Raw genomic sequence first — 21,398 nt, 5'->3', positions numbered from 1 at the left:
AACAAAGGGTTACAAACTCAATAGTGGCAACACCTAGTGGACTACCAGGCTACAAGTCCCACGAGTAGGATTCTCTGATAACCCAAGGTCACAGGTGGCCAACAAGGCCCACAAAAAATAATCATCTGCCGAACAAGTGGAAAGTTAATCCTTCTCGTCAACATTCATTAGTCTAGTTAGGTAGAAGTATTTGATTGATTGCCCAACAAAATAACTGTTTAGCGTAACTTTCTTTGTCAACAGTAAATTTTAACTAAAATTAATGTGATTAGTTACAAAAAAAAAAATTGTCACATTATTATCCCTAATATTTTATTGTATATTTTAAGTGAGAATATCATTATTCTTAGCACATTTTAGTTTAGTTTATATGGTCAACCAATGTCACATGATAACGTACATAACATATAAAAAAAACTAATTAATTGATTAATTAATCATCAAATGTACATTTGTGTTAAACTAATAATGAAACCCAAAAGGTAAGGAAATGAAACTAAACATGTTATATAATGAAGGAAAAAAAAAGTATAGAGAGATATCATGATGATAAAGGGGACAATTTTTAAAATTTGATTCTGATTAATGTTTAATTATTATTATTATTAGTTTTTATTTTTATTTAAAAGAAAAACATATAAAAATCTATTGTGAAAGATGTCCGGTGGAGAGGTACAAGGCCTTAATGATATGAAGCTGTTTAGGAGCCGAGATCTCGCTGGCTTTGTCGGCTCACATAATATATGTTTTTTTAATTATTTATTAATTGTTAGTTTTAATGTATAATTATGCCCTTGTTTATCTTTCTCTACAAAGTAAAATAATAATATTAAGAGATATTTGTGATAAAAACATTAAACTATTATGTTAGTATATTTAAGAATATTGTTATTGAGTAATAGGTGCTTAATATTTGATATAGGTGGTCCCTTACGATTAGTTAGCTATATTTTTTAAAAACAATTTTCATAAGTTATATGGTCTTGATACTTAATTACACCAATAAAGGTATGACACTGAGGAGAGTGCTAATAGACACTAGTGGTGCCTTTTAGTAATTATCTATATTTAATTACTTAATTTTTTTTGGGTTATTGGCGGTTAAACTATTCAAACTAGGGGTGTACGTCGGTCAATTTAGTCAGTTTATATTATATTTTATTCAACCCAATATAAAGATCGGGTTACAAAAATCTATATGCAACCCACCTAATTAAGAAAAAAGAAAAATAGTAACCCGCCTAATAAAATTAGTCAGTTTGGTCGGGTTAACCCATCCAAACCGACCACTAATATTTTTTTTATTTACATTCAATTATTACATTTTAATTAATTGTAATAATAAAACATATATATAAATTGAAATTAAAGTTCAAATCAACCACTATAAAAAAAAACATATTAGTTTCAATATATAAAATAGGCTAATTAGGATTTTTGCCCCCTGAACTTCTAAGGTCGTTAAAAATACCCTTTAAACTATTGAGATTGTTGGATTTAAGAATTTTTTTTCCAATTTTAGTAAAAAAAGTCTAGCATGGATGAAAGTTCAAGGAGCATAATTTAGTACATGTCAAAATTCGAGGGATATGATTTGGTAGATATCAAAATCTGGGGAGTTTAGTTTAGTACATAAACAATCACTGAAATAGTAAAATTAAATAAAATTAAACAAAAGTCCTTAAGGAACTTACTTGATAAAAATGAACGGGTTGGACCCGACCAACCCATAAGGAACGAGTTTTACCACATAGCTGGGTTGGCCAGGTCAAGTTCAGGCAGGTTGATCGAGTCCGGGTCGAATCCGACATAAATGTTCAGTCCTTGTGATAAGGTCTTCAGGAAGAAAGAAGAAAGAAGGAAGTGGAAGAAGAAGAAAAGAAAAATAAATATATATTTAATTTTAATTTTAAATTATTTTTATATTTTAAGTAATGTATGATGTGTACCAATAAAAATATGTCATGTGTATCAGTGTATGTTATTGTACATATCAGTAGTACAAGATGACATTTAACACTTACTCACTAATAAAATAGTAAATATCAAAACAGAAAAAAGATTTAAAGAATTTTACTACGGAAAAATCAATTTGTGTGATTAAGTGTTACAAATAAGTATCATAAAATATTATTGTGCATTGTAAATATAGTATTTTTTTTCTTATTAAATTTGACACTATATATCTAGATATTGCATTAGAAATGGTATTATGTGGCGCCATTCTTACTTATAACTCAAGGACTTTCATTGGAAAAAAACACACAATTAAGTGCTACCGTTGTAATATAATTATAATATTTTGATCACTATCAAAAAATAATTTGGATACTTAAATATAACAAACACAATAATTTAAATATTAGTTTTTGTCATTAAAAAAATAATAATTTAAACACTTTTATAGTAAATAATAATAATAATAATAATATATTTGTGAATATCACTTTAACATATTTTAATATTTAGTAACCTAATTCAATTTTATTTATTTTGTAGAAAAATTCACTGCTCACATCATATGTACTCAAGTTAGCTATAATGATAGCGTTGGATTGGTCTTTTATGCTCGACTTTTAACTTTCATTTTTCAATTTTTGCAAATTTATAATTTTTTTTTTTTTTTTTTTTTGCATTTTTTACGAGACACTCTTTTTATACTGAATTAATTAAGATCATTACTAGAAGATATAGTGCTAGTTTACTTTATAATTTTCTAACTGAGACGTTCCTAATTCATATAGTTATGAATTAGCAGTGGATACAATTAAAATAGACAATAAACGTATTTTAGATGAGATCTCCATTATTTGTTTTTACGATGTATTTCACTCTATTATATTTATATGTTTGAGATTAGGCCCCTAAAGATGTTTAAATTTATGAAAAAAGGGTCACCGTCATTTAAGATGACATATAAGGCCATAGCTGGATACAGCAAGACAAGGTTCCAATCAAATGAATATGAAAGAATGAATTAATGATCAAATTTGTGGATACAACTTTTTCTTTTCAAATATATAATTATAGATTATATATAGATAGATATAGTCTCACATTTTCAAACTTCAAAGCCCCCACTCCTATGTTATTTTGTCCTTTCTTTTAATTTAATTAAAATACATACATGCATGCATGCATGCATGAATAATAATAATAATAATATTGATATCTTTTTTAGAAGATATATATATATATATAATATTGTATATAAGAAAATTTTATATATATTATATTAATTTTATAATATTGTATCTCTTATATTTTAGTTTAAGATATTATAAGAAAATTATTAAATTTAATCACTTAATTAAATATCAAATGTCATATCAAATACTAGTTTAGTATTCTTGTGTCCCCATAACATAACATAAGGCCTTTAGCAATACACTACACGTACTTTAGTTTTTTTTGTTTATATATATATTTCAATAATAAGATTATATTTACCATTAAATATTTTAATTTTTTTTCTTTACATGTACATGTAGAATATGTTTGTGTCAGGTTTGCCAACTCATATTTTTTTTTTGCTTTTTAAATATGAGTCGTGTTATACTGTACTCAAATTTTTATCATAATTTACTCAAACCAATTTATTTTTTTTATAGAACTCAAATTTGTATTTTATTTTTTGCACATTTTATTTTTATAATTGATGAGATATTTACTAAACTATATGTATTTTCTATAACTTAAATTATTTTTATATAATACTTTAATAATATTTACAAAAAATCATTAGAATTACCAAATTTAAATATTTACTATAATAAATAATTAATTTATTATTTATTATTATTACTATTATAATTATAAAAATATAAGATTTTAATGTGTTGTGCTTTTGAGCTGGACTAATTTGTGCTTACGTGTACGTTGTGTTTTTTGGGCTTTTCGTGATGCGTCATGTTTAAATCTATATTTATTTTCTTATCGCATCGGGCTAATTTATAATATTATGTCCAAACTCATATTTTTTCGTATCTAATTGTACTCTGTACTAATTTTGTTTTATATCAATAAGTCTAATCCACATTTATTAGACTTCTATATCAATCACTTGAAATAGTTTGATTGTAACTTAATAACTTAATTGGGAAAATAACATGTACACATAAATCAATAGTCATTTTGATAGATCATCATGACTATCAAATCTTAATTTGTTTCCCAAGAAAATCAACCATTAGAATAATAATAAACACCTCATAAAAAAATGAAAGAAATACTAATAAACACAAACCACTTTTCATTTAGGTCATTCTATCATTATTGTAATAGGCACATGCAAAAATTTGAAGAATTATTATAATCAAAGTGAGTTATGAGTTTGTTTGTTTGTTGTTGTTTTTTTTTTTTTTTTATTTTAATTATGAAAAAAGGTCAGTTTTATGAGTTAGGTTTTAGTTAAGTTAACAAGGATGATATATAGGTTGTTATTTATATATACCATTGTTTAATAGGGTAAGGCAGTGTTTGATAGGGTAATATACCATTGTTTAAAATAATTTACCATTGTTTGTCAATGGAACTATATATACCATTGTTTGTCACTTACCAGTCTCTTTATATATACGAGTTGTTTAAAATAATTTAATTATAAAAACTATTATGAAAGAGAATATAATTTTATTTCAAAAAAAAAAAAAAATGAAAGAGTATATGATTGTAAGAAAATGTATAAATTATTTTTAGTTGTGTAGGGTAATATGTAAATATATTCCCATTAATTAAATTATACTATTTGGTTGAGTACATAAATCTTATATATTATTTTAAAAAATTAAAATAAAATAATTATTTAATTAAAGAAATATATTTATTAATTAGTAAATATTAAATTTTATTGTATTATTTATTAATTAAAATGAATATTTCTATATATTTTATTACCATCTCATTTAATTTTATTTTTTTATGTCATTTATGTACACTATCAGTATAAAATTTATATATAATAAATATATATTATTGCTAATAACTTAAAAAAATTGATCTTACAGACTAAATGTATATCGTAATATTTTGTTCATAATAAATCATAATATTAATATATAATTTATTTATTAATTCAAAAATGTTATTCAAATTAATATAATAGAAGGGGATAATTTGAGCCCTTTATTTTTAAAAGTGTCAACATTACCCTCCTCAATGATAGTTAAATTACTAAAGGAATAATATTTCAAGGTTAAACTCTCAAAACAAATAGGATAATATTTCACATTACTTTTTCCTTCCTAACATTAACACAATCCAAACAGCCCCTTAGGGTACGTAATGTCTAGATATATTGTAATCTCTCTTACTTTATTGTAAATAATATTCCGTAATAAAAGACATGTGGGCCTTTCTTATAGGGTACGTAATGTTAGGCCCAGTCCTGGTATAGGCGGACTAGGCTTGTGTCTAGGGCCCACTAGTCTAGGGGCCCAAAAAAAATTTCTCCTCTTAAAATTATATTTGTTTTTACTAATTTTGAAAAATACCATATTTTTTTTCTTCTAAATACATGCCTAAAAATATATATTTTCCTATAGCCCACTATATTTCAGGGTTGACTCAGATAATGTGGGTCCATTCTTGACTCCGTGAAACAAGTGATTCTTAGCAATGTGAGTTCTTTTATATATTTGTGTTGAGCCCAAAATATTTCGACCCATTGATTTTAGGGGTATTTACATAAATAGGAAGAAAAAAATAAAGCTAATTCAGATAAATATGGTAAGGAAATTTAATAGGAAAAAATAGGGTAAATACCATTTTGGACCCTTTGTTTTACAAAAGTTACCAATTGGACCCTTTGTTTTGTTAAATGACAAAATGGACCCTGTATTTTCTAAAATAGTACAAATAGGACCCTGAATTGATTTTTTGTCAAAATAAAATTTAATTATAATCCGATCTAAAAGTGCTATGACAAAACTGTTTACATTTTTTGTATCTGTTCGTATTAAGCATTGTCTTCAAGTTGGTTGTATTAAAAAAAAGTTGTCAAAAATTAAGCTGAGGGTCCTATTTTTACTATTTTAGAAAATAGAGGGTTCATTTTGTCATTTAACAAAACACAGGGTCCAATTTGTAACTTTTGCAAAATACAGGGTCCAAAATGGTATTTACCCAAAAAAAATATGGTATTTAAAATATTAAATTACGGTAATACCCTTTAACATTTTAAAAACAAATAAATGGCCCCTTGGAAGCTTGAAGGATTATTTATTTAGAAAAATAGATTTAAACATATTACTTTTTGTTGGTAGCTTAGACTTTAGAGAAGATTTATATTAGTGAAGTATGGCCGTACTGAGAGTGACCTTTAGCAATTTACAAAGTCAACAAATGAGACCAATGGAGAAAAATATAACGGCCATATTCAACAAAACCTTAACTATTATCTAAAATGTCACCATTTGGAATGACTTGGCTTTACCATTGCTTTCTTTGGTTTCAAATCTCAATGATATTCCTTCTATTAATTACATATTGAAATTTAATTTCTTTCCTTAGAAAAATTTATATAATAGACAAAACATTTTAAAAAAATTACAAAAAAAAATTTAATGTGGAATTTTTATTTATTTTTTACTCTTTAAATATTTTTATCTCTTCAATAAAAATAATAAATTCTTTTTTGATTGTTTTATAGTTTATTTATAATTGTTATGATGTTATTTTTCTAGTTTTTTTATAGTTAATTTATAGTTGTCGCGAGATTAATTTCTCGTTATTTTTTCAGCAAAATGTATTTTTATAATTTTAAAACCTTACAAACATATTTTTATAATTAAAAACTTTAGACGATAAAATTATAAATGAAATATACAAAAAAGAAAAATATATTTTTAAAAATTTTGCTAATATTAATTAAGTACTAATGTGGTCATCCATGGCATATTTAATTATAATATATATATATAAAAAATACCAAATAAGAATTTTAATTTTTTTTATGAAGGAATAATATAAAGCTAAAATAAAGTTTCCTTCTTTATTTAAAAGCAAATAATTTTGGATTTTGGTGCCAAATTATGATATTAATAAGTAACTGAAATGTAAACTAACCGTACAAGACATATGAAATAATAGTACTTCTTCTTCTTATTGATATTATTATTATTATTATTATTATGAGTATAAGTGAGTATTTTCATTTCTTTTGAAAAAGTATCAAACTTTAGTCAACTCATTTCTTGGATCTTTACAAACAAAAAATAACAGATAATATTTTTATAATTAATTAAATTGTTTAAAGTAAAGAAACTTGTTCTCTTCACACCCTCCAATTATCATAATAATAATAATAAAAAAATAATCACATTAATTAAATAATTTAATAAAAATAAAAGAAGCATCTTCTTCTCTTTTGTTAAGCTTCTCTAGTTCTTTTTTCTAAGGACAGATTCCAATGGCTCTGTCTCTCTGTCTTTAATATATATTTGTTTGTGTATATCAATGGAGTATACATAATGTTTATCTATGTAATATCATAATTCATATGTATTTTATTTATTTATTTTGCTTCAATTTTTATTAATGTACAATTCTACACTATATTATATTTCTTTCCTTAAATAACTTCTTATGTCATTTTCTTCAAATTCTTAATTATATTTATATATATATATATATATATTTGCTGTCAGAATGAGAAGAACAAGAAAGAGAAGCTCTTTGTGTTATGACCCATATCATAAATAAATCTTTCCCATTTTAGCTTGAGAAAATATTTGTTTCTCTTCCAAAAATATTTATTGGGTATTTTCCAGATTTTATTTCAGATGTGAAAAATCAGTACAAGAAGAGATATAAAGATCAAAGGAAGAAACTTTGGTGTTTTTGGCTCAATAAAGATTGGATTTTTATGTTCTGTTTTTTTTACAGAGAAATATGCTTTGTAAGTCCTCTCTTTGTTATTAGTGATTTTCTTCTTCACTTGTAGAAAAGAAACAAGTCAAATATTCAAAGTCATATAATTTTTCTTAATATATGTGGTTCAATTTTCTCTACTAATGACTACTTTAATTTTTTTTTTATTTTTTCTGTGTTTTAGTTTGAATGGTCTGAGTCCTGGGTTTTAACATGTTTGAATGATTCAATATAATATACAAAAAAAAGTCAACTAATTTTGCCCCAAAATGATATCTTTTTAACAAATTTATAAAAGGGTATTGATATAAGGCAAGAGATCTTTCTCACAGCTTCAAATCAAATATAAAAATGAAAAATCTCACATGTTTTGCTTCTATTACTTCTGACCCAAAATTAGGTTCAAAGACTTAATCCTACTTGCTCTTCTTTACTTAAGAAATATTCACATGACTCCTAAGCTTTAAAATTTTATGCTTAATCTCACATGTTCTAACAAAGATTGCCCATTTCTGGTTTTAGAGCAATTCAGTCAATCATTGAAGAAAAAACAAATTTTCTCAAATGGGGTATGCTAATTCAAGATCTGTAAGGTACTTACTTCTTTACCCATATTACTATTTTGCTTTAAATTTCATTATTGTGCTTAGTATTGTGAATTAGTTTCTGATTTTTTACTTAAACATATTAATGTAGATTTCAAGATGATCTTGAATTAACAAAACTACCTATAGTTAATGGAGATGATAAAGATGTTAAGGCTCAATACAAGATTGATGGGACTCAAATACAAGAACAAAGTTCTAAGAAGAGTGATCATGGAAGGAGAGTAGTAACATCATTAAAATCCAAAGTTTTGTCTAGAGTTTTCTCTGAGGATTATGAAAGAGTTCAGAAGAAGATACTCGATCCTCGGGGTCCTATAATTCGTCGTTGGAACAAGATTTTCTTAGTAACTTGTTTGATTTCATTGTTTGTTGACCCTTTATTCTTTTACTTGCCAATGGTGAGAAAAGAACAATGCATTGACATTGGAACTCACCTTGAAGTAGCTCTCACAATCATTAGATCATTTGCAGATGCCTTTTACATGATTCAAATTTTCATCAGATTTCGTACAGCTTACATAGCGCCTTCCTCTCGAGTGTTCGGGAGAGGAGAGCTTGTTATTGACACTAAGAAGATCGCGAGGAGTTACTTGCGCCAAAACTTTTGGATTGACCTCTTAGCTGCTTTGCCTCTTCCTCAGGTACTGAAAGTCTTTAAATTCAACAATCTCAATAGTTCTGGAGAAATTTTTAATGACTGTTTCTTGCAGGTGTTGATTTGGATTGTTATTCCTAATCTTGGTGGCTCAACGATGACAAACACCAAGAACTTTCTTCGGTTCATCTTAATCTTTCAGTATCTCCCGCGATTGTTTCTTATATTTCCTTTGTCATCACAAATCGTTAAGGCTACTGGTGTTGTCACTGAAACAGCTTGGGCTGGTGCTGCATACAATCTTATTCTCTACATGTTAGCAAGCCATGTAAGCAACACTATTTTTCGGTTTTCTCTCAATTCAATTAAGTTGCGTTGTTTTGACTTAAGACAAATCACACTAAACAAGAACATCAATCAAATATGAACCCTTTTTTGGTAGAAGTAATTCTTTTTTATAAAGAACCTGTGTCAGTACTAAGAGTCGGTTGATAACCTAATAAGGTAAATACTTCAGATCCTGCTTGGGAAAAACGAAAGATATGGTCAATAAATAGAAGTATGTCTTGTTCATTAACATCTCAAAAATACTTTGTCATTGTTAGAGCAGTTAAACCAACTCTCATACGAGCCCCTGATGATGGTTCATTCATCTGACCATAGACTAGAGCAACTATTATTCTTACTTTGTTCATTCTAACATGCCCTATTAGAGATTTGGTGAATTGTGACATTCAACATTTTCAACTAATTCAATTTTTTATTTTTTATGTTTGGTTACAATTAAAGGTTTTAGGTGCTTGTTGGTACCTTCTATCAATTGAAAGAGAAGAAGCATGTTGGAAAAGTGCTTGTGACAAAGAGAAAATCTTTTGCAAAAGTGAATACTTTGATTGTGACATGTCTAAAGACCTCAATAGGCAAAGTTGGTTCCAAAAAAGCAATGTCACATTACTATGCAGCCCAGATAATACATTTTATGAGTATGGTATTTATGGTGATGCAGTCACTTTTAATGTTACAATTGCAACTTTCTTCAACAAGTATTTTTACTGTCTTTGGTGGGGACTAAGAAATCTAAGGTAAAAATGAAAACTTTTATTCTTTCTGATTAAGTAACTAGTAACCAATTTTTAAATGTTAAATAATGTTGCAGTTCCTTGGGGCAAAATTTATCAACAAGTACTTTTGTTGGAGAAATCATTTTTGCAATTATTATTGCAACTCTTGGATTGGTTCTCTTTGCTTTGCTTATTGGCAATATGCAGGTGAGTTTTTTTTTAGTTACTAATGTAATGTAGTACTAGTAATGAGTTTTTGGATGGTGATTTGAGTAAAAATTTAGTGACACATTTTTGTTTTGAAATGCTAGACGTATTTGCAATCGACGACGGTTCGATTAGAAGAGTGGAGAATCAAAAGAACTGACACTGAACAATGGATGCATCATAGACAACTGCCTCCGGAGTTGAGGCAGTCAGTTCGAAAATATGATCAGTATAAGTGGGTGGCTACTAGAGGTGTTGATGAAGAAACTCTTCTTAAAGGGTTACCTATGGATCTTCGTCGAGATATCAAGCGCCATCTTTGTCTTGATCTTGTTAGACGAGTAAGTTTCTTTTCTATTACATACGTGACAGTTTTTTTTTTCAACCAATTAGTTACTCTTTCATTTTCTGCTTATCACCTTAAAGGTTCGACCATCTGTTATGTTAAATGATAAATTCGACCTTGTATTTTTTAATAAATTATAAAATAGTATCTTGAATTGATTTTCTTATTTTAAAATAAAATTTAATAATAACTTAGATGTGTTATGATAAGATTAGGGATGGGTAACTTTTACAAAAGAGTTTAAAATGGTATTAAAATCATTCTCTACAACTCAATACTGCTAACTTTGAGTGGTGGGAGACTCTATAAAATATGTTATTTTTTAAATTCTAAAGTTAGTTTAGGTATGTAAAATGTTTATACAAAAAGTCTCTAATTTTTTCAAAAATACCATTTTATATTTTTTTTTTCTTTTAACTAACACCATACCTATTTTTTTAATATTGTAAGGTGCCATTGTTTGATCAAATGGATGAAAGAATGCTAGATGCAATATGTGAAAGGCTTAAGCCGGCATTATGCACCGAAGGCACATTTCTTGTGCGTGAAGGCGATCCGGTCAACGAAATGCTCTTTATAATTAGAGGTCATCTTGACTCCTACACCACAAATGGCGGCCGGACCGGGTTCTTTAACTCGTGCCATATCGGTCCGGCCGACTTTTGTGGCGAGGAACTACTGACGTGGGCATTAGACCCACGTCCAGGTGCCATCCTCCCGTCCTCAACTCGGACGGTCAAAGCCATCTCCGAAGTTGAGGCTTTTGCCCTTGTGGCTGAGGACTTGAAATTTGTTGCCTCACAATTTAGAAGGCTCCACAGCAAACAACTAAGGCATAAATTTAGGTTTTATTCCCACCAATGGAGATTATGGGCCGCATGTTTTATACAGGCCGCTTGGCGCAGATACAAAAAGCGCAAAGAATTGGCTCAACTTCGGGCCTTGGAAAGCCCAATAGTTCCTGAGCCCGAACCAGTGGCCCAACATAATTTGGACTTGGCTATGTACGCGGCTAGGCTGGTCGCAAACACTCGGAAGCCCATTAACAAACATTCTGGGCCGGACTCTGGAGTCGTTAGCTCGTTGAGAAAACCAGCTGAGCCCGATTTTTCAGTTTGTGAGGAATGAATGGATAATTATTGAAACATAAATTTCTCAAAAAAAAAAGTATTGAAAGATAAATATAAATAAATAAATTTTATTTATAATAGATAATGGGCCGGGCTAGTCCTCTATCGGATCAGTAATTGATTCTAGGCCCATTACCAGCACACACTTTCTTCATTTATAGTTTACATACAACTGAAAGTTTATATATTGTTATGAAAAACTTTGGTTGTAGTTTACATAGTCAGGAGTTATTAATGCTTGTAAATTATGTTCTTAAAAAAGTGTATTATTATTATTTTTTTGGTGTAAATTTATTCTTTCTTATAGGATAATTCAGAATCTGAATACTCTTGTAACTGTTTTGATTGTTTGATTGAGGTAACATATTAGAAGAACTATTATATAGAAATATTGTAATTGTGGTATTGACAGAAAATATATGAATTATATGCATTATTGTTAACTGTAAGTTAATTAGTAGGGAGGAAATTACACTCTATACCTTTTTTATATTGTCCTCTTTTATTTTTACCCTCTTTTTTAAAGTCTATCATTTTTACCTCTTTTTTTAAACATTATACCAATTTTGCCCCTGTTACTTCAAGATACTTTCCATGTGACTCTCTTATGTCAGGGTATTTTAGGTACAATACACATAAAAAGAGGTATGTTTCAAATAAATATGAAAGTAGAGGTAAATTTGATTAATTGATTAATAAAAGTGGTATTTTTCAACTTACCCCAATTAGGCTTCTTTTGATTTGTTTATTTTTGGACTATTAATGTTTTTTTTTAAAAAAAAAAAAATCCATGTCATATATGGGTGTGGTACAAGTAGTATAAAGGTCATAATAAAGATTGTTGCTACTTGCTAGTGGTATCAACTACATGAGATGGTTGCTAGTGGTATCAACTACATGAGAGCATAATAACACTAAGGGAACGTAAAAAGAAAAAAAAAATTGAGCCTTTATTTAGACAAAAATAATGTAAAAAAAAAAATAGGCTCTTAGGTTAGGTGGGCTTTAGGCAAAGCCTAGCACACTTATGCCCAGTGTCGGGCCTAATCAGTGCTATCTTCATACATAAAAATATATATAGAATAATTCTATGATACGTACATTACTTTTATCGCTATTGGTAGAGATGTCTCTATTTTTTTGAACTTAGAGAAAATAGGATTATAATTTTTTATATGAATATATATAGTAGATATTTTAACTATTTTCAAAAAAATAAAATAAAATAATTTATAATGTCAGAAACAAAATTCAAACATCTAGTTGTAAAGAAACAAACACGAGGGCAATTAAATTTTTGAACTTTGTTTTCGTTTTCATTGTTATAAATTATTTAGAATTTTTCAAAAATAAATAAGACACCTACCGTAACTATAATGTAACTATAATGTAGGCCGTCATATAAATAACTTATATGCATGTCTTTATTGGTAGAGACAAAATAATGTCCCTTTTATATTAGGGTAAATGGCGGCAAAACCCCCAATACTTTCGTTTTGGTTTCATTAAACCCCCACAACCCAAATTTCTGCGGGTAAACCCCCAAAACCACTATTCTGTTAGCAATTTACCCTTTCCGTCCAATTTTAGCTGTTAAGTGCTAGGTTAGCTTGTCCACGTGGACACAATATACATGTGGCACAATTTTATTGGTCCACGTAAATAATTATATTAAAAAAATTAAAAAATTAAAAATAAAATTAATTTAAAATTAAAAAAAATTATAAATAAAAAATAAATAATTTTCTTTTTTTTTCTTTCTTTTTTTCCTTTCTTTTTCTTTTCCTTTCTTTTTTTTTCTTTTCTTTCTTTTTTTTTTTTGGCTGAAACGATTCCCTCTCTCTTTCTCTATCACTCTGGTTCTATCACTCTCTCTAGATCTCGTCTCTCTTTCTCTCTTGGTTGGGTTTTCAATCTAGGGTTTTCAAAATCCTTGGGCAGCCTCTTCACTCCACCCTCACTGAACCCCAACCCCAAAACCCATATGCTCCTCTCCAGACCCATTTGGTCCGACGGAGAAAACCAGTCGAGACGAAGGTTGATCCATATCCAGACGAAGGTCGAGACGATTCCACCACCACCGAAGAAGAACCGTCTACCAAACTCACGTTCCCTTGGTCTTTCACCACCAGAACCGGCGAAGTTCCACCCAAGAACCCTCCCTGCTGCGGCGAGTACGGTCCGAGTTGTTGGTGCTGCAACTCAATCTCAGTGGAGAAGAAGACCGAGTCGAAATTTCTGGGTATTTTCTGTTCAAAATTTTGTATATGGGTATTGTATCAATTTCTGGGTATTTTATCAATTTTGTATATGGATATGGGTATTGTGTCAATTTCTGGGTATTTTGTTCTATTAATTTTCTGGGTATTTCATTTATTTTCTGGGTATTGTATACGAGATCGAGAGAGAGTGATAGAAAGAGAGAGAGAGAGAGAGAGAGAGAGAGAGAGAGAGAGAGAGAGAGAGAGAGAGAATCGTTTCGGCCAAAAAAAAAAAGAAAGAAAAGAAAAAAAAGAAAGAAAAAGAAAAAGAAAGGAAAAAAAGAAAGAAAAAAAAAGAAAATTATTTATTTTTTATTTATAATTTTTTTTAATTTTTTTTAATTTTAAATTAATTTGATTTTTAATTTTTTAATTTTGTTAATATAATTATTTACGTGGACCAATAAAATTGTGACACATGTATATTGTGTCCACGTGGACAAGCTAACCTGGCACTTAACAGCTAAATTTGGACGAAAAGGGTAAATTGCTAACAGAATAGTGGTTTTGGGGGTTTACCCGCAGAAATTTGGGTTGTGGGGGTTTAATGAAACCAAAACGAAAGTATTGGGGGTTTTGCCACCATTTACCCTTTATATTATTGTCAGGACCGGTCCTGAAGTATGATGAGCCAAGCATGTGCCTCAATATCCCAATATTGTAAGAAAAAAAAATACAACAAAATAGTATTTTGTGTAGTAATAGAGACTAGAGAGTGTTATTTTAAACAAAGAGGCTTTTTTTAAACATATTTAAACAAAGAACCTTTAAACGAGTTTTAAAATTGTTTACCATTACACTAAAATATTAAAATTTTAATTTTAATAATAATTAAAATATTTATTAAAGACCCCAAAATTTAATTTTATCTTAACCCTATATACCTTAAGACCAGTATTGTCCTATGGCCGCCACCAATAAAATTTAATTGTAATGAAAGTTGAATTATTATGATGATAATTTATATGAAAAGATTATTTGGCCTTTTCAAAACAATTTAAATCAAAAGTTTGTTTGTTTTTACTCTGTACTTAAAATTATTAGAATCTCTCTAGACTATTTTGAATAAAACTAGATATTGTGATATAAAACAAGGCCAATAATTCCAGTAACCACCTGAAAATGACATTATTTTGAAGAAGCAAAAAATGTGGTGTCAGAAGAAGTTAACATGGCTGGAAAATGTTTAGCTATGTGTTATTAGACCAGATTTAGTAAGAAACTAAGAAAGTTAAGAGTTATATAGGTAGAGATTTTCATTCTCCATCTGTTAAATCTTGCCCAGATATTGAATCTAAATCCAAGGGTACCTGACCATTGTACTGTTGTACAACCAACACTGATGCTGCTGTAGAGAAATCTGGTGAAGTTAAGAGACTACCAACAGGTCCTAATTCAGGGCAATCACTCCTCTTGTTCAAAGCTAAGGCTATTTCACCAACTGGACTCCGACCCACCAAAAATAGATTGCAGTTACCGATTTCGCGGATGGTAGAAATAACTTGTTCACTGTTTTCAACTGGTTTCTCTTCATATTTGATGGTGTTGTTGTTAGCCTTAGTCTTCTTAAAGTTGGTCAAGACATCGTTGTCGAGTGAACTCGAATTGGTGGTGCTTGAGCCACTTTCCACGTTAACAATAGTATTGTGTCCAGCAATGTTGGGTTCCACTAGAAATCGGATGACCATTAGACTAATGCCGGGGTGGTCAGCCATCCGGGAGCCATAAGCAAGGGCCTCTCTGTCATCTTGACCGCCGAAGAAGAGAACTGTAACGAAACAAGACACGTTACTTGCAGCAACATGGCTATTCCCACCAAGTCCCCGGTCAACAAAGATTCCAACAGAGCAAGTTGCATGCTCAAGTACCCTTTTGTTAACCCAACGGAAGTCACTTCTTGTAACTTCTAATGAGCCATCTAATCTTTGGTGCTTGTGGAATGGAAGGATAATGATTGCAGCCCTTTTTGACTCGGCTGTGGAACAGACATCCTCATGCATATCGGACATTGAAGAGATTGATGTCATTGGCTTAATGGATACTCGGCCTAGTTGCCCATAAGTCTCAAATGCCACAACAATATTGCTAGAGTCTGACCGATGGCCCTTGTGCCAAAAAGGCAAGCCGTTTCTTCGTGCCTTGTGTACCATTAGAATAGCTGATGACCTCTCGGAAAGCTCCATGAGATGCAGTGCGTAAACAGATAGTTTTTCTCGTTTTTCGGTTCCTCTTGAGGCTTCAAGCAGGTTTAGCAATGATGCAATGTTTCTTGTACTGTGGAAACAAGCCAAGATCCTAAGTTGGGTGTCTGGATTTTCCCTTTCAACTGTTCTATACTTGTAATTAGCTAATATTGCCCTTTTTGCTGGCTTATACACTGCAATGACAACAGGTGTGGTGATGAATGTAGTAAACACAGCCATAAGTACCATGATCGAAAATGTTTGATCATTCAAAACCTGTGAAAATAAGAAAAATAATATCAATATTTAGTTAGAAATAGTATCGATATTCGAAAGACAGAATCCACAACTTACATTTCTATCTTTACCAATGTTGAGAACAATGAGTTCCACCAACCCTTTAGTGTTCATCAGGAACCCGAGCGTTACAGCTTCACGGAAAGGAACTTTGCAGAAAAGGGATACCAAAACAGTGCCTACTATCTTCCCAAAACAAGCTGTTACCGTCACTAGAACAAAAAGACCCCATGATTGGAGCCCCCGAATGGTGGCTATATTGGTCTTTAATCCACTTGAAACAAAATATAGAGGTAGAAAGAGACCAGATACAAGATCCTCTACTTTTTCCACGAGAGCACCTGCGAGTGGACCATCCTTTGGGACAAGTATTCCAATGACAAAGGCACCGAACATGGCATGAATTCCTATCGTATCGGTAACAAATCCAGCAGCCAGGACAGCAGCTAGTGTTGCACATATGTACACCTCATCTACCGGCTCACCTTCATGACATCTCAGAGCCATCCATTTGAAGATTGGAGGGACAATGAGAATACAGCAAATTACAAAAATGCACCCAGATAGAAAGACCCATAATGAGATAAGAGGAGATTGACCAGTTCCAGATAGAGCAACGGCGAGAGCAAGTAGAATCCATGCAGCTACATCATTGACTGCTGCAGCTGACATAGCCATTCTACCAATATCAGTGGTTAAGAGTTTCAGCTCAGCTAGAATACGAGCTAAGACAGGGAAGGCAGTTATTGAAAGGGCTACTCCCATGAATACTAGAAATGCAGCACTATTTACATCTTTAGATATGGTTTGTCGGAGTACAAAAGAGGAACCAATTCCTAATGCAAATGGGAAGCTAATTCCTGCCATGGCAATCATCAGGGCTTTCTTCCCAGTCCGACGAATGGATTTAGGATCTAACTCTAGGCCTGCCAGGAAGAGGAAAAACAGAAGACCAAGATTTGCTAGAGTTTCTAACACAGTAAGACTTTTGGGTGGAAAAATCTTGCTAATGTACATTTGGTTCCTTCCTAGAGCTGATGGCCCCAGTAATATTCCTCCCTGAAAATATGAGAACATATCAGGTAAAGCAGTTACATTACCCTTTCTAGCAGACAATAATATGTACGAAACTTAAGAATAAAAGACTTCAAAACAAAAATCTAGGCATATTTGCTTCTTTATCAGTTATCAACAACTTTAAAATTCAACTAACTTTGAACCACACAAGCAAGAACAAAAACCAGAAACTTACAATAATCTCAGCAATCACACGCGGTTGTCTTAATGGCTTCATAAGGAATGCTAGAAGTCGAGTGACAACAAGCACCAAACAAATCTGTAAAATAGCAAGAGGAAGGGCAAAATGAAGAGGATCATCTCCCTGGAATGCACCATTTGAAGTAGCCTTCATAGGACCCGGACAAATGTGTCCTACCCCATTAGTAATGTTGGTCGCCATTTTAGGAGACCAAGTTCTTTATGTCTATACCAACTTCAGATCATTCTCCACAAGGGTGGCTATCTGGACAGACTTCAGTCCTACAATTGTTTCATACTTTAATTGTTAGGCCATTAGCAAAACAATATGCAACATAGATGATTAATTACAAAGGTTTAAAAGAAACAAAATCAATTCAACATTCCCAAATGCAAATCATTCTAAAATTTAAGGGCTTTATCTGGGACAAATTTTGAAATCGGTCACATTCTTTATTAAAACCAAAGAGACACTTTTCTCTTTAGTGTCAATAAGTTTTAAATGACCAAACAAAATCAACAATATTTGTGTTTCAAATCAAAACCACTTTTCTAAAGAACAACTTCACCATGATAAGTCCACTTCTTTATATGTGAAGAGGAACCCATATCTGCACATGTGAGCCTGAACCTTCCAGGTTTTGGCTCATGCAATCCACCTTTTATCATTTGCTTAATTTTATAAATGAGATTTGGTTAGTTAATTAATTAAATTCTGACCATTCTACAGTTTTAATGTGTGTGTTCCCTAATCCAACTTTTAGTGAATTCATACAAAACAATATTATCACTAAGAACATCTCCAATGGTGCCAACAGCAAAGATTACCCAAAATGTCCACATACTTCTAAAGTATAATATATTTTATCTTATCTCACATCCACATCATTTTTTAGCAATTTTTATTCTCTCTACTGGTCCCGCTTATTATTTAAATGTTTAAATTTTGTTACTTTATTAAACAAAAAAAATGAAGCTATCAAAAAAACAAGCACTCCCTTCACTCCAATGGTAAGCAACTATTCAAAGTTGCAAAATTTTGTGCATAAAATATCTTAGTGCTCTTAAATTGCATGGATCTGTATTTTATCACATCATAATTGTTAGTTATTTTCATTTGAGTTATAAATTCACTTTATAATTATGCTCTTATTAGGGAGGATAATGATTCTATTTGGTTAGCAGATATTCCTGCCCCTATTTATACTATTGTTGTAAATGAACTATCTCACTACATACCTTCTCTCACAAAAATATATGTATAAATATATATATATTTTATTTGATAGTTATATTTGTTTTAACTTGCAAATACAAGCATACAGTCCCAAAATCCAGAATAAACACAATAGTTTATCAAACTACAAAAACGACATGTACACACACGAATTCACAAACATACTGAAACAGAACAGAAGCATACAAAAAGTCACACACTAAATTATTCAAGTGTTGCTATCAGACACATCAAACAATCTATTTAGACTTAAAATATGTAAATATATTATCAAATGGGATATTTGCGACATAAAAGTACCCAATATTAGTAAAACATTAGCGTCTTAAATTTGTAACCAAGACTAAGAAACTAACACCAGATATTTCCGTCCATACACAGTGATTTAGAATCTGAGTCTTACTTGTGTTCTATTTAAAAGACTAAAAGAATCTGTAACTATGAAACTAGACAAAACTTCATTAAGATTATGTTAATTACAAAGTAATAATGCCGCAAATATATCTTATCAAAGCTCATGAAAACCATCTTCCATTCATAATCTCAGAAATCCTCTGTTTTCACAATCATAATAAAAATATCTAATTCGAGATGTCTAAAGCTAAATGATATCGAACTGAATGAGTCCAATAAGTTGAACAAATCTTTATGTCAGTAACATAATCTGTCAATCTCATACTCTCATGCAGCGAATGAAATGTCGGTGTCGATAATCGAAAAGATATGAAAACTTTATATATGAATTCACATTCTACATTTTATTCAAAACTTACAATCTGCCTCTGGCGTGAGTGGTTTAGGGTTCAGATCTGCGACGAGTTGAGTTCCACACGAGATAGGAGGAGCTGCCCTCTGGCTTCCGCGAGTTAGGGTCAGATGTGCGGCGAGTTGAGGTCAACGCCGGAGACGAGAGAAGAGAAATACGCAGAGAAAATGACTTGAGAGATCACAAATCCTTGTTTTTTTTTTTTTAATTTTAAAAAAAACAAAAAAATATATATGCTAATTACTTTTGCTTTCTTTTTAAATATAATTTTTTTAATGAAAATTCAGCTATATTAACAATCAAATTCGGTTAATAAAGAAGTTTTAGCAAAATTATGAACTACTTTATTGCTAGCTTAACAAAATAGATAACAATATTACTGAGTTTAGAAATTTTAAATATAATTAATGCTAATTACCTCATAGGGGTATGTTGAAAAATACTTCTTTTATTTATCAATGAACTAAATCTACCTCCAATTTTATATTTAATTGAAACATACTTCTTGACATAAAAGAGTTATATAGAAAGTATATTGAGGTGACAGAGGTAAAATCGGTAAAGTATTTAAAAAACGAGGTAAAAATAGTAGATGCTTTAAAAAAAAAAGATAAAAATGAAAGAGGACAATATGAAAAGGGTATAGAGTCTAATTTCCTGAAAGTGTTTTAATAGTAATAACTAGTGGTTGTGTATTTTTGTGAAAAATTTCCGTATGGTAGTAAAATTATAAAATTTTGTCCAAATCCAATATTTTTATAAAAATTCTTTTTATTAATGGGCAGCCCAAAATATGACCACTTGGGCCTAGGATCGAGGCCCTTTGAGCTAAGGCTCCATTTTTTTTTCTTTTTTTTTGTATATCTAAATGAGCATATTTTGACTTATTTATTTCATAGTTCTTTATCTTAGAAAGAAAGATAAAAGATGCACTTTATCTCTTGATAAACGTGTATGGACATTTGATATTTAATAAAAGGCCAAATTGACTAATCAAAAAAAGATTCAACTAGGAATTATGAAGGAATTGATGATTGGTTACTTGGAGGAATTGGATGTGGTGTGAAAACATTAACATTTTACTAAAATGGAAAAGAACTTATAATAAAATTGTACTCTAAGCTTAGCTTTTAACATTTTTTTAATATATTTAACTTAAAAAAATTTTTGTAATACGAACAAAAAATATAATCAGTTTTATCATAATACCTCTAAATTAAGTTTTTATTTGATTTGAGAAAAAATTAGTTCAGTATACTATTTTGTACCGTTTTAAAAAGTATAAAGTCAAATTTATCACTTAACAAAATAGATAGTCCAATAGTAACTTTGTAAAATACCAAATCAATGATGGATCGAAAACTTTTGTAAAACACATAATTAAAAATGGTATTTATACATATATGAGAGAAAATTAAGGCACTATTGGTGGTTGGTACACCTGTAATTAAGCCTCATTTTAATCATATACATTTTGACCATAAAGAGATTATAAAAGCATGTTCATTAGTACACTTTACAATCAATTGAACCAAGCCCAATTTTCCAAAAATAAGCACAAGAAAGAAGAAAATTAAACAA

At 30.0% G+C, this 21,398-nt stretch overlaps 2 protein-coding genes across 2 annotated transcripts; one reads left to right on the top strand and one right to left on the bottom strand.

The window, feature by feature from the left end:
- Positions 1 to 7,416: 7,416 nt before the first annotated feature.
- On the top strand, positions 7,417 to 12,093 carry LOC115719627 (protein CNGC15b). Its single transcript, XM_030648736.2, has 8 exons — positions 7,417 to 7,897; positions 8,392 to 8,462; positions 8,566 to 9,118; positions 9,188 to 9,400; positions 9,862 to 10,154; positions 10,229 to 10,340; positions 10,445 to 10,681; positions 11,137 to 12,093. The coding sequence occupies exons 2-8, from the start codon at positions 8,434 to 8,436 to the stop codon at positions 11,812 to 11,814; spliced, it is 2,115 nt and encodes a 704-aa protein (XP_030504596.2). The 5' UTR covers positions 7,417 to 7,897; positions 8,392 to 8,433; the 3' UTR covers positions 11,815 to 12,093.
- Positions 12,094 to 15,180: 3,087 nt separating this feature from the next.
- Positions 15,181 to 20,115, bottom strand: LOC115719560 (cation/H(+) antiporter 18). Its single transcript, XM_030648654.2, has 4 exons — positions 19,825 to 20,115; positions 17,810 to 18,096; positions 16,615 to 17,616; positions 15,181 to 16,536 (listed from the first exon to the last, which is right to left on the bottom strand). The coding sequence occupies exons 2-4, from the start codon at positions 18,014 to 18,016 to the stop codon at positions 15,334 to 15,336; spliced, it is 2,412 nt and encodes an 803-aa protein (XP_030504514.2). The 5' UTR covers positions 18,017 to 18,096; positions 19,825 to 20,115; the 3' UTR covers positions 15,181 to 15,333.
- Positions 20,116 to 21,398: the final 1,283 nt, after the last annotated feature.

The sequence above is a fragment of the Cannabis sativa genome, chromosome 2 (assembly GCF_029168945.1).
Source record: "Cannabis sativa cultivar Pink pepper isolate KNU-18-1 chromosome 2, ASM2916894v1, whole genome shotgun sequence".
Taxonomy (NCBI): domain Eukaryota; kingdom Viridiplantae; phylum Streptophyta; class Magnoliopsida; order Rosales; family Cannabaceae; genus Cannabis; species Cannabis sativa.
Note: the sequence above shows the minus strand (reverse complement) of the source record. Positions and strands in the feature narration are given on the sequence as shown.